The 12730-nt window shown below is 43.6% G+C and overlaps 2 protein-coding genes across 3 annotated transcripts; one reads left to right on the top strand and one right to left on the bottom strand.

The window, feature by feature from the left end:
• Window positions 1-214: 214 nt before the first annotated feature.
• narfl (nuclear prelamin A recognition factor-like) lies at window positions 215-5578 on the bottom strand. The gene is made up of 11 exons (XM_037476566.2): window positions 5342-5578; window positions 4706-4801; window positions 4475-4618; window positions 4230-4362; window positions 4022-4156; window positions 3586-3704; window positions 2143-2272; window positions 1983-2055; window positions 1771-1908; window positions 1396-1553; window positions 215-968 (listed from the first exon to the last, which is right to left on the bottom strand). Exons 1-11 carry the CDS (start codon window positions 5405-5407, stop codon window positions 727-729), a joined length of 1434 nt encoding a protein of 477 aa, XP_037332463.2. The 5' UTR covers window positions 5408-5578; the 3' UTR covers window positions 215-726.
• On the top strand, window positions 5031-12322 carry e4f1 (E4F transcription factor 1). 2 transcript variants are annotated; one of them, XM_037476564.2, is made up of 15 exons: window positions 5031-5104; window positions 6157-6287; window positions 6567-6685; window positions 6776-6851; window positions 7151-7323; window positions 7465-7585; window positions 7686-7838; window positions 8219-8406; window positions 8582-8875; window positions 9170-9281; window positions 9423-9640; window positions 9757-9955; window positions 10055-10215; window positions 10492-10554; window positions 10938-12322. In XM_037476564.2, exons 2-15 carry the CDS (start codon window positions 6191-6193, stop codon window positions 11304-11306), a joined length of 2343 nt encoding a protein of 780 aa, XP_037332461.2. In that variant the 5' UTR covers window positions 5031-5104; window positions 6157-6190; the 3' UTR covers window positions 11307-12322. The 2 variants fall into 2 exon arrangements, with proteins under 2 accessions (XP_037332461.2, XP_037332460.2); XM_037476563.2 differs by having other exon boundaries at window positions 5033-5104; window positions 10052-10215.
• The last annotated feature ends 408 nt before the right edge of the window (window positions 12323-12730 follow it).

Raw genomic sequence — 12730 nt, 5'->3', positions numbered from 1 at the left:
AGATAAAACGTAGTTTTAGTCACTATTTTGGAATAGGAGTTGGTCATGGTTTGTGTAATGGCAATCCTTGCTTTTCTGTACCTTTAGCCTTCTTTCCAACATTTGTATATTTGCCATCATGCACAGGTAGGAGTGAAGGGACACTCCAGCGATTATTGCTGTTGAGGTGCCCCCCTCTACCTGTCACCTATGCCCCTTATATACAACCATGTGCATCTAATCACTGCCACCTAGTGTCCAAAATACTAATGAATCCAAACAAAATAAAATATCATGCCAACAATAAACATAAATGGCACAGTTTGCATTATCATGAATGTAAATAGTTTATTATAGAACATCAAAGTAAAAAGTGATTGAATAAAAGATTTGTCTGATCAATATTCTGTTGGACATGTTTTTTTTACATCTTTTAGAAAGAAGATCCTAACGAGTGGCTACAATTAAATATAGTCTTTATTTTTTAATATACATAAGGTTAGATAAACAAGTAATGATTCTTTTTTGTGTGTTATTTCAGCTAACGTTTTCAGTGTAACGAATGCCATAAAACTGCTGAACTCTTTGAAAAAAAGTCATAAAAAGTTATTGCCTTCATCAAACCAGCTTGTTTAGTGTGAAGACACACGTAACATTTGACAAGAAACACATCACACATTTGGACGGTTCCGTAATCCGTGTTTGTGGATATTCTCTCCGATTGATGGTTTGCAGCCAAATCTTTCTTCACCACTTCATAGTGAGTCCGTTTGTCATCTTCTCCACGGTGTGGTAGCGAGTGTGCAGCAGCCCTTTGGCTCTCTCCTCCCCAACCGTGTGGAGCCACGACTGATACAGCTCGGCCACGCGGGTGTCATCTTCTGGCGACAGGGGGCGCTCTGCCATGTAGAGCTCCTCAACCTTCTGGAGAAGCTCCTTTGGGTTCTGACCAGGTAGCGGCTTCACCTGTCCACCACCATTTAAACAGCCTGAATATGAACAAGAGGCATGGAGAAGCATTCTTGATATATATATATATATATATATATACATATATATATATATATATATATATGTTGTGCTAGTTAGTTGTTAGTTTTTTTTTTTTTGGTGAATGAATCACGCAAACCCCCCCGCATCACCCAACGGCTTTGCAGTTTGGAGTAGGGGCTCACGGCAAGGCACGGGCCGGCGCATGCCACTCCCGACTCCCCAGCCCTGTGGGCCTCCGACCCCTAAGTGCGCAGCTAGCTAGCGCTCCAGCCTAAGGCCGCGCGGACCCGAGGCCCGTTGTGCTTCAAGTAATAAAAATATATAAAATGTAATGTAAACAACTCAAAATATGATCTTAAGCAATAAAACAGCGTAACAGCACCATTACAGGGAAGGTTTGCCCCTTTGCATATTTCCATTTACCTGCTGGACAGGCCATAACTTCCACAAAGTGGTATGGAGACTTCCCCCTCTTGAGTTTCTGCACCAGGTTCTGGATGTTGCGGAAGCCGTATGTGGAAGCAAAAGACAACAGGACAACTCCATCTTTCTCTAGAGTCACTTCCTGGAAGTCTTTATTGCTGTGACAAAGGGGTTAAGGTTGGACAACGGTGTACGTTAGACTACATTCTTTTTTTTTCTTCACACGTGTGCTTCAAAACAAGTAAACAGATCCTTGGCCCTTCCTCTTAGCCTACGTAAAGCTTTCGAAAAAATAATTTGTTCCCAAGTGAAGCTTGACTGCTCCCCTAAGTTACGACAAAGCAGTCAAGCTTCGTATAGCAGAGGTAGACTCACCGGAGGGTCTTGTAGGTGAGCTCCTTCACTTCCTCTCCAAACAACTGCTTGGCTGCATGAGTGAAGACATGATGGAGGTAACCCCCTGACCCGCTCCCAGAATGTTTCAGGAACTTCTCTTCACTTACGCTGCTGAACCTGGGAGAAGAAAAACATTTAGCGTGGGAGTTCTTCTATTCCTCTGGCAATTCTGCAGACAAAAACAAACTTACAGTGTGTCTAAGGGTGCAGGTTCCACATCATTGAGGGACACATTCTTTTCCTCCAGCATTTTCTGAACCTCTCCTATGCAAGACGTAAGGAAAAACATGAGAAAAGTACAAGATAAATAGCACACCAGGTTTATTTAGACAAGCGCAGTTGTTACTGTACCAGATGTGATAACACAGTCCACTTCTCGAGTCTCAGCTTCGCCAAGGTAGAAGTCTGACCTCGAGGCCTCAAGTTTCTTGTCAAAGCAGGGCATTACTGCTACATGGTAGATCTGCTGTGGACTCAGCCCCTAACAACAAGGACAATGAACCACTCTTTGTTATGATTATTTATGGGTGTATATATACACTCACCGGCCACTTTATTAGGTACACCTGTCCAACTGCTCGTTAACACTTAATTTCTAAGCAGCCAATCACATGGCGGCAACTCAGTGCATTTAGGCATGTAGACATTGTCAAGACAATCTCCTGCAGTTCAAACCGAGCATCAGTATGGGGAAGAAAGGTGATTTGAGTGACTTTGAACGTGGCATGATTGTTGGTGCCAGAAGGGCTGGTCTGAGTATTTCAGAAACTGCTAATCTACTGGGATTTTCACGCACAACCATCTCTAGGGTTTACAGAGAATGGTCCGAAAAAGAAAAAACATCCAGTGAGCGGCAGTTCTGTGGGCGGAAATGCCTTGTTGATGCCAGAGGTCAGAGGAGAATGGCCAGACTGGTTCGAGCTGATAGAAGGGCAACAGTGACTCAAATAACCACCCGTTACAACCAAGGTGGGCATAAGAGCATCTCTGAACGCACAGTACGTCGAACTTTGAGGCAGATGGGCTACAGCAGCAGAAGACCACACCGGGTGCCACTCCTTTCAGCTAAGAACAGAAAACTGAGGCTACAATTTGCACAAGCTCATCGAAATTGGACAATAGAAGATTGGAAAAACGTTGCCTGGTCTGATGAGTCTCGATTTCTGCTGCGACATTCGGATGGTAGGGTCAGAATTTGGCGTCTACAACATGAAAGCATGGATCCATCCTGCCTTGTATCAACGGTTCAGGCTGGTGGTGGTGGTGTCATGGTGTGGGGAATATTTTCTTGGCACTCTTTGGGCCCCTTGGTACCAATTGAGCATCGTTGCAACGCCACAGCCTACCTGAGTATTGTTGCTGACCATGTCCATCCCTTTATGACCACAATGTACCCAACTTCTGATGGCTACTTTCAGCAGGATAATGCGCCATGTCATAAAGCTGGAATCATCTCAGACTGGTTTCTTGAACATGACAATGAGTTCGCTGTACTCAAATGGCCTCCACAATCACCAGATCTCAATCCAATAGAGCATCTTTGGGATGTGGTGGAACGGGAGATTCGCATCATGGATGTGCAGCCGACAAATCTGCGGCAACTGTGTGATGCCATCATGTCAATATGGACCAAACTCCCTGAGGAATGCTTCCAGCACCTTGTTGAATCTATGCCACGAAGAATTGAGGCAGTTCTGAAGGCAAAAGGGGGTCCAACCCGTTACTAGCATGGGGTACCTAATAAAGTGGCCGGTGAGTGTACATGCCATATCTAATGTACAGCTGTCCCAGTACCTGCTGTTCAGCAAAATAGCCTTTAACAAGGGAACCCATCATCTGCTGTGGGGAGCGAGTGGTACTAATGTAAGGAAGAACAAACTCCCCGTGGGTCTTCTCTGCATAGCAAATCCAACCTGAGCAAATCACACACACACACACACACACACACACACACGCACGCACGCACACGCAGTGAGAGAGGTGTTTGAGCTTACACTGAAATTATAATAAATATAATTATTATATCGCTGAAGTTGCTGACACTTTGCCTTTTATAAAGCATGTCAGGCCAGCGACACAGTAATGAATAAACCTTTATATTCTACCTGTTGATTATATGAATCCATGAAACTTCACAGTGGAAGATTTAAAATACGTCTGCAGTTTAAAAAAAAGGCACTGAAAGCTCATTCGGTAGAGATAAGCTAAAAAAAGAAAACATGGGCGATACCTGGACAGGCTGATGTCAGCATGGGCAGACTCTTGCTGTCCTGCTCCTTCCTCTGGAAACGCTCCACAAACTCCCTCTGGCTCTCTAGCAGGCTGAAGGTACGACTGAAGCTCGTCTCAAACACATGGTGAACCCCTGCAACAAGGACGGTAATCTTCACAGGTGACCGTGTCGGTCTCAATCAAGTAAAAGGAACACTTGCACTCACCGAGGCCTTTGAAGAAAGAAGTAAGCCTCCTGCCTGCCTCGCCACTGCTGAGGTCGAAGCGGGCCGCGAGAGAGGCCCTCGACTGCGGCGACACCGACACCACCACCACCTTCTGCTCCGTCGGTGCGCTGGACTGCACGCGGGGTCAATCAAATGGCCAATGCAGTGATACCCCCCCCCACCACCACCACCTGTACAAGTGATCATGGTGATCATAACCATGTGTTCAGACACATGAAACCTACCTTGTTGTTGAGCAGCACTTTGAGGAGCTCTTCGTGACTCTGCTGAGTGATGAGGACGCTTTCGGCTGAGGTGATACAGCCACTGCAGGCCAAACAGTCGTTCAGTGTGATCTTTGCCTTCTCCAGTTTCTGCTTCCCACCATCCTGCAGACAGAAGGCGGGTTAACGGGAGGTAAAACACTGGTGCATTTTTACTTCACACACAGGTTTAGGTTAAGTTGTGACATCCACCTGATTGACTTGGACGTAACTGCCATCATCTTCTATTTGGATTTTGGCCACAGATTTGCCTTGTTTCTTCTCTACTTTAACAGGCTTGACGCATTCCTGCAAAAAAAGACACACCGAATGCTAATTGTCTTTAATCAACTTTATGAACAAGAAAAACACTGCAGGTTATAACGAACAACAACGGAAGGTGAGTAAAAAAGAAATAACATAGAAGACAAAAAAACAGAAATAGAAAGGGAACACAAGTCAACATTTCTAGACATTAATTTAAGTAATTTTCTCCCCTAACGTTAGTTATTACGCAACATTACTCCTTCCTCGAGGTTACGTGAGTGCTAACACTAGCAGCAAGCTAACAGTGTCGCACACCTTTGACGTTTCAAACGTCTGTCTGATCAGGTAACGTTACGCGATTTAAGGTCAAACGAAACTCTGAACCAGTTCTGCGATGTTTAGTATTTGTTAGTTCAAATAGCAGAACTGACTGGGACAGCTAACGTTAGCAGTGAGGCTAGTGACATTAGCCTAAGCCTGCACGCTATTTCAGTAACGGTAATCAGTTAAATCAACCATTATCTTTAATTTGCTTTTTTTTAATGGAAGCGATGTTATAACACGTTAAAACAGTTCAACTACCTGCGAGGGAGTAATAAAATCGTCGAGATCTGTCAACTGCAGCACACCGCTGAAAACAGAAGCCATATTCACAGCCGTAAGGTGTTCGTTGTTTACTATTGTGTCGTAAAAGCTATCCTTGACTTAACGTTAACTCCTGCAAAGAGGGAGTGACAAACATCACTATCTATGACTACATTCACTCACACAACAATTGCACTTAGCCTGCAGGACGAGTGATAAAAACCTCTAAACTATGCGATAAAAACCTCTAAATTTACAAATGTTTTATTTGTTTAAATGAATATCTATTTAAAATAGCATTTTAAAAAACCTCACACAATGTTGAACTGAAGGCTGTTGACTCACGTGAATTCATCATTATCATGGGTTGCTTTGAGAAAGGAGAGACCGTACCTACAATAAAAATGTGGTCAATCCAGATGAAGCTGGAATAATTGTATGGATCTCTGCGTCAACAACGAAGGCGTTTAAAGTGTTGATGTTTCCAATGCTTAATGGTTTTTACATATTTCACAACTGCTGTATACAGATGTGCATTAAATCATTGTATAAAGAATATTTTAACAGTAAGGATATATATCTGCATTATCACTATCAAAACAGTCAATTATACGAATCGACAAATGTGACAAAATACTTAAGACAATATTTTCAACATGACGATTTTTTTGTGTGTTATTGTTAAAAGGACATTTTTTTCAACTAATGTTTTTCTGTTGAGTCCTCTGTGTCGACGGGAGACACACGCGCACGCGCCCTTTTGTTGTTATGGCTACGAGGTCGTAAATCCGCCATGTTTTCGCTCCTCGCAGCGGCGTTGCGACAGAGACGGAGAATTCGAACGACATGAATGTAGAAAATAATCATACGGCAGAAACTAAGAGGGAGCAAACGACGAACGGCAACGAGACGATCACCATTCAGACAACCCTGGGAGATGAAGGTAACTCTCTGACTAGCTGAAGCAAGACTGAAGTATGTATAATATATTGTGTTTGGGCCTAGCTAACTTCCTCCAGCATGAAATGTTGCTAGCAGCTAGCCGCTACAAGCAACAACATTAGCACCGTCGCCACAGGCTTTTCCCAGATCAGAAAACCAGCCAGTCAGCAGAATTCAGATAAATTACACATTTCTCCGGCTAGGTCCTAGCTGGCAGCACGAATACTTAACGGAGTGGCCCCGGTGTGTGATGTTCACCCGTGTGCCCCTGTGCTTTTAGATGAAGATGTGCACAAGTGCGGACGCTGTCAGTCCGAGTTTTCGACGCTGGAGGCGTTCATCCAGCACAAGCTGCAACACATCTGCAAACGTGTGGAGGAACAGGAGGCCAGTCAAGAGGTGTGGACTGGGATGTTTGGGACTGTATTCACTAAACATCATCATCATCGTCGGAATAGGGAGAACAAATGCTTATTTATACGTTGGCAGGTTACCAATGGAAGTTCTTCTGAGATGAAAACAGCTGAAGTTGCATCTTCGGATGATCCCTTGAAGACTAATCCTGGTGGGTCAACATTGAGACTGCACATCATTTGCCAGATATTTGTTTTCAAAGTCGTGATTTTGTTAGTTGACAAATGCCTTTTATGATTTCCCACATGCAAGTTATTTCAATTGTTTGTTTTAACCCAATCTTGGCCCAAACCATTTATGACACTTAAAACACTAAATTCACACATTTGAGAAGCTGAGTTTAGTAGATGGCATTTTCAGCATTTTATGTCTTGTGTCGTTCCAACATGTGAATTTGTTTTTAGATCTGCAGGTGGATTGAATAGTTCCTTTATTTTTTTCTTCACACAGACACATTGGGTCGAGGTCGCAGGAACAAAACTGTTTCCCTCAAAGTCACCGACCACTCGGATGGGACGGAAGGATCCTTATCTGACAATGCTGACAGTGAAAACAAGGCTGTTTACAAAGTCTCCGAAGAAGGACGCTATATTTGCCAACTTTGTGACAAGACATTTAAAACCGTGAGTCATCAAATTCTGAATCTTTTGTTATGGGATGTTTTTGTATTGTACATTTATTACATGATACAACAAGGCAGGGTTTCTATTACAATCTATGTTGCCAGTGTTGTCTTTGTAAGATGCTCTATTTTCACCAAACAGACCAACATCTTGAGGACTCACATGAAAACTCACAGTGACCAGAAGAACTTTTCATGTGACCTATGTGGGACCTCCTTTCGCACAAAAGGCTCCTTGATTCGTCACAACCGCCGTCACACTGGTACAGACCGTCATCAGGGACTTTTTTTTGTCTTGAATTGATGTTGTCTTGGTCACATTTAGACTGAATATAACACAAGTCTCTTCCTGTTTTCTTGCAGATGAGCGGCCTTATCGTTGTACCCTATGCGGTCAGTCGTTCAGAGAGTCCGGTGCCCTTACCAGACACCTTAAGGCCCTCACACCATGCACGGAAAAGATCCGCTTTGTTCAGTACAAGGAGATCTTGGTCAGCAAAGATGGAGTACAGAAAGGTTAGTTTCATACTGCAGGGGCTGTTTCATTGTGCGGAGTCTTTACTGAATGGGGTAGCTTGTTGGTGTTGCACATTGAATTTTATCAATATTTAAATTACATTTGGCTATTGACAAAAAACGTGATGATTTTAATAGTTGATAATGTAGTAGTTTTAAAGATGCTACAACTAACTTCCACTCTTTATAATACTTAATTTTGAAAGTCTTTCCGAGTCCCTCTCATTCTACTGTACCATGTCGTGAATCTGGTTCCCTTGTGTGGGCCCGAGCAACACGTCCTGGAGCTCCAACAGCGTGGTGTGTGTTTAGTGGGGTGGGGGGGGGGGTTTCAGCGGGAAATGAATTGAGTCTCTGACAGGTCTGTGTGAATTGTGCAGGGGTCGTAGATGATCTCGTTGCAACGGCAGCTCAGCAGCATCAGGTAGTGGTTGTGAAAGAGTCGGAGGAGCGGGAGATGGTTGAAGCTCAGACTGCTGTCGTCAGTGTGGTGGAGGCTGGTTCCCAAGAGGTTCTCCATCAGGTTCACTTCACAATGGAGGTGAATGGAACCACACAGGAGCAACAGGTGAGTACAAAGAGAATGAACATTAGCCCAGAATAAGCTTACCAATTCCGACATACAAAAACACTTTTTTTGTTGGTCCATCTGCAAAGTTAATGTTTTCAGTGTGAGACAATTGTGCCTGCAACTCTAACACAGCCTCTTGTGTTTTCCCTGCTCTTGCTCTGAATCTGAGCAGGTAGTAGTAGAGCAGTCTCAGGCTGAAGCTCTGGCTGCTGCTGCTGCAGCAGGCGACAACCTCATCTGCCAGGCAATTATCAATTCTGGCATCGCACTAGCGCCAGGAGAAGCCGTAGTTGAGGAGACCTCACAGCCACCCGAGGAAATAGATAAAGTGGTTTCTGACTGTCCTGATGCTGAGGAGGAGGAGGAGGAGGAAAACGAAGAAGAAGAAGAAGAGGATGATGATGACGGCGGCGGAGGTATCACTGAGATCCAGGTGAAAGAAGAGTTTGTGGAGATGGAGACAGAGGTAAGTACGTCTGCACTAGTACGTTTACTGCATTGCTCTGTATTGAATCCAGTTCTTTGCAGTTTTTGAAAACAGGGTCCACAGTGACATTTTTTTGACGTTAATTCACACACAAAAATGACACACATTTTTATTTAGCAGGATCTCTCCCCAGGGTTTATGGTATGTGAAGGATTGCAGTGCTAGAAACGGTTGACCTGGTCGTTAGCAGAGCTTGCTCCAATGTTGCAATTATTTGCACACATTTTTAATTTTTTTTTTATGCCTGATTGTCCGCATGTGTTTCTATTGCAGGACGCAGGTGATAGAGTCAGTCAAACATCCTTTAAATTATACACATGTCCACACTGTAATCGCTCCTTCAAGGGACTGAATTACTTCCGCTTTCATGTCAAGGGCCACTCGGGTAAGTCCATAACTATTAATGAAGACTTTCAGCCTTACTCAATGCTCCTCTTTTATAATCTTTTGTATTGGCTTGCATCAAAAGAATACATAAATGGATACATACTTTATTCTTCTCTGTGTATGCGTTCCCTTTATGCAGGTTACAAGCCCTTCAGGTGCACACTATGTCATAAGGAATTCCTGACTGGTTACCTGCTGAAGAAACACATGGAAGTCCACCTCAGTGAGAGGAGGTACAAGTGCGGGGAGTGTGGCAAGCTGTACAAAACCATCGGGCACGTACGAGAGCACATGAGGGCGCACTCGGATGAGAGACCCTACCGCTGTGCCAGATGCAACAAGGGATATAAGACCAAAGTGAGTTTACACATATCCCTGCACCCTTTGATTTCATTGTTTAGTTCGTCCCCACCAAGTTCTCTTGAGACGTGAAATGCAGTGCTGTTGCTAACGCGTCACTCTGTCTTGCTTAGAACGCCTTGCAGGTGCATCAGCGGACCCACGGCGATGATAAACCTTATGTGTGTCAGTTCTGCTTGAGAGGCTTCAGGGAGAAAGGTTCTCTGGTGCGACACATCCGCCACCACACGGGAGAGAAGCCTTTCAAATGCCCAAAGTGTGCCCGAGGCTTTGCTGAGCACGGGACACTCAATCGGCACATGCGCGCGAAAGGTCTGCGCGTTTGACAGACACCACACATGGAAGAAAAGTAATGTTCGCAGCACGGATAAAGATACATATAATGACACAACCTGTGATTTGTACCAGGAGGTTGCCAGAAGGACGACCTCTGTGATCAGCTGGACGTGGAAACGGAGGAGAAAGAGTCTGCAGACAGCCTCGCTACTGCCGCCATCATGTCGGAGGACCCTCACGCTGTCCTGGTGGAGTTCTCCTCAGTGGTGGCAGACACACAGGAATACATCATCAAGGTGAGCCGCTGGAAAGCTAGTTTTAGAGATTTTGTGTTTCTTTTCCCAGCACTACAGCTTTAAGGTGCATTTGAATCATGAGTAGAAGGGTACTGGGATCTTGTTCCAATCAATAATGTCAAAGTGATACATCAACGTGACTAAAAGTTAAACTTTTATTCAATCAGTTTTATTTCACCAATAATTTAATTATTTGTTTCAAGGCTCTTATGGCTAATTCCAGCTATTGTATGTCATTCATTTTACTTTCTCTGCTTTACTCGTACCAACATTTAGACTCAAACTGAGGGGGAGATGAAGGAAGAAGAGGTTACATTCATTCAAGACAGCCAAAATGAGGTCGGTACACACAAATACACACTTGAAAATAAGATCATCAGTGTAGCGTGTGACAAAAGTAATGTGCAGCGAGCCAATCGTGATTGAGAAATGAACCCTGTTTATTACACAGATACTTACTACATAAATCAAACCTTTTACCCAAATTGATTATGTTTTGTTTTGTTAACAATAAATGTATTGCTTCTGCTAAAGACAGTTGTCAATAGGACTGCGTACATAGCACTGCATCCATAGCAACGGTCCATAATTCACAGCAGAGGCTTTAAAGTAATGTACAGACCGCACAATGCTGTAGTCGACCAATCAGAATTAGTTAAATCGTATATTCGTTAATTTATAACTCTTCCACCTCCCCCTTTTTTTATATGAAACCCTGCCAGATGGGAAACCATATCATGAAAGTGGTGCAGCAAATTGTCAGCCAGTCACACGGTGCCGGCGGCACAGGCAGCCACCAGATCATCGTGCGCAATATGGCGATGAACGAGCAGAGCGCATCCATCTCTGACTGTGGTGACACAATCACCATCGCCACACCCGAGAGCCTTACGGAGCAGGTGGCCATGACGCTGGCCTCCGCCATCAGTGACGGCACGCTACTGGCCACAGCGGGCACCGTGGAGACGGCGGACGGGACAGTTGCTATGGTTACCACGGAGGAAGCAGGGGAGGAGGCGATGCAGATGGTGCAAGAGGAATACGTCATTACGTCCCCAGAGGAGGTGGAGATTCAGACTGTTATTTTATGATTCATGAGGATGCTAACTATGAACTGATGAATTTTTGCTGGACGGAACTTGTGTAGCTGATTACTGTAGAGTTTATATGAGCCTCGTCTGCGATTGGATTATGAAACAAAGGTTTATAGTTCCAGAAATAGACATGCATTTCTGTGTGGAACACAAGACTGCATGAGGACTAGTTCTATCAGTAATCTCATTTTGATTGACTTACTAAAATGAAGCACTGCATTATTCACAGTATTCTTGCTAATCTCAGAATGTTTAGGCATGTACAGTTAAAAGATAGGGTTGGTAATCCTGAACTATCAAGAGCATGTTTTTCAAAGCTGAAACCGTATTACCAGCCCAGTATTTCTAACTTGGTTCTGATGTAGCTCCAAAAGTCCCTGAATGGAGAGAGTGATCGTTTCTTTAGGCCTCCTTCCAAAGCCACACTCCCAAAATGATCACATAAACAACAAACAATTGGTATCCATAGCTCTAAAGCTAGCAGTTTGAGGAAGGCCAAATGAATGAATGAATGATTGGATTGGAGGATTAATCATGCAAAAGACACCAGAGCATTTGATTTGAAGAATTTGTAGAAATTATTTCCACATATATAACAAAAAGATTACCATGCTAACTTTAAACTGACCTAACAATGACGTACATCTCCATAAGCTGGTACAAACTCAACATAATCGATCATGGTAGTCGGGTCTCTGTTCTCTTTTGCGGTCAAAAGCTAAGCCCCATCTTACGGCATCATTCCCTTGTGCTTTCCCCTCTCTGCTGCTCTACGGTAACGTTTTGGAAGTCATTGTCAAATTGAAATGAGACACCCTTTAAAGACCGACTAATCCAAAGCTGCGCGCTCGTGCCTGCCTGTGTGAGGCCCTCCAAGGAGACTATGAACCGTCGTACAGGGCTTGGTCATAATGCATAATGCAATGCATAACGCGTGAAGGACACACCAGACGTTAAGATGTGGTCAGTTTACTTAAGCAGAGTTTACACCAAATAAATGCTATTTTGTTATACAGTTTGCTTATATATCTTTATTGCTATCCTGATTTTCCTCATTGATTTAAAACTTTGCCTGCCCACAAGTGACTTATTTTCTGTTTTTTTGAAAAGTCATGTTTGACAATAAATGGGGAAAAAAAACACACGCGGAGCTTAACATTTATCTGGGTGAACCCAAAATGTCTATAGTCTAGTGTGTTGTTTCACATAATTTTTTTTATATTATATTCCCCAAATGGAAAACTCCTCAACATCAGCCAATCCTTGTTTGTGTTGATTACTATTATGGACTAAAATCCTACAGTATCATTGTGTTCTCATCATGTGTAGCAGGTTTGCTCTTTTTGACACGTGTGTGGCTGTAGTGAATGTCATATACTGTCCCACCGTGGGAAAACCACCTCCTTTGAAAACCACACACA

This window comes from Pungitius pungitius, chromosome 12 (genome assembly GCF_949316345.1).
Source record: "Pungitius pungitius chromosome 12, fPunPun2.1, whole genome shotgun sequence".
Taxonomy (NCBI): Eukaryota; Metazoa; Chordata; class Actinopteri; order Perciformes; family Gasterosteidae; genus Pungitius; species Pungitius pungitius.
This window is presented reverse-complemented; position numbering and strand designations above follow the sequence as displayed.

Excerpts from the sequence above, each read along its gene's own strand:
- narfl (XM_037476566.2), bottom strand. The coding sequence starts at position 5,407 with ATGGCTTCTGTTTTCAGCGGTGTGCTGCAGTTGACAGATCTCGACGAT. Across the intron at positions 4,802-5,341 it reads ATTTTATTACTCCCTCGCAG|GAATGCGTCAAGCCTGTTAA; the intron begins GTAGTTGAACTG and ends CTTTTTTTGCAG. Across the intron at positions 4,157-4,229 it reads TTCTTTCTTCAAAGGCCTCG|GGGTTCACCATGTGTTTGAG; the intron begins GTGAGTGCAAGT and ends TCCTTGTTGCAG.
- e4f1 (XM_037476563.2), top strand. The coding sequence starts at position 6,191 with ATGAATGTAGAAAATAATCATACGGCAGAAACTAAGAGGGAGCAAACG. Across the intron at positions 6,852-7,150 it reads TCCCTTGAAGACTAATCCTG|ACACATTGGGTCGAGGTCGC; the intron begins GTGGGTCAACAT and ends TTCTTCACACAG. Across the intron at positions 10,555-10,937 it reads TTCAAGACAGCCAAAATGAG|ATGGGAAACCATATCATGAA; the intron begins GTCGGTACACAC and ends AAACCCTGCCAG.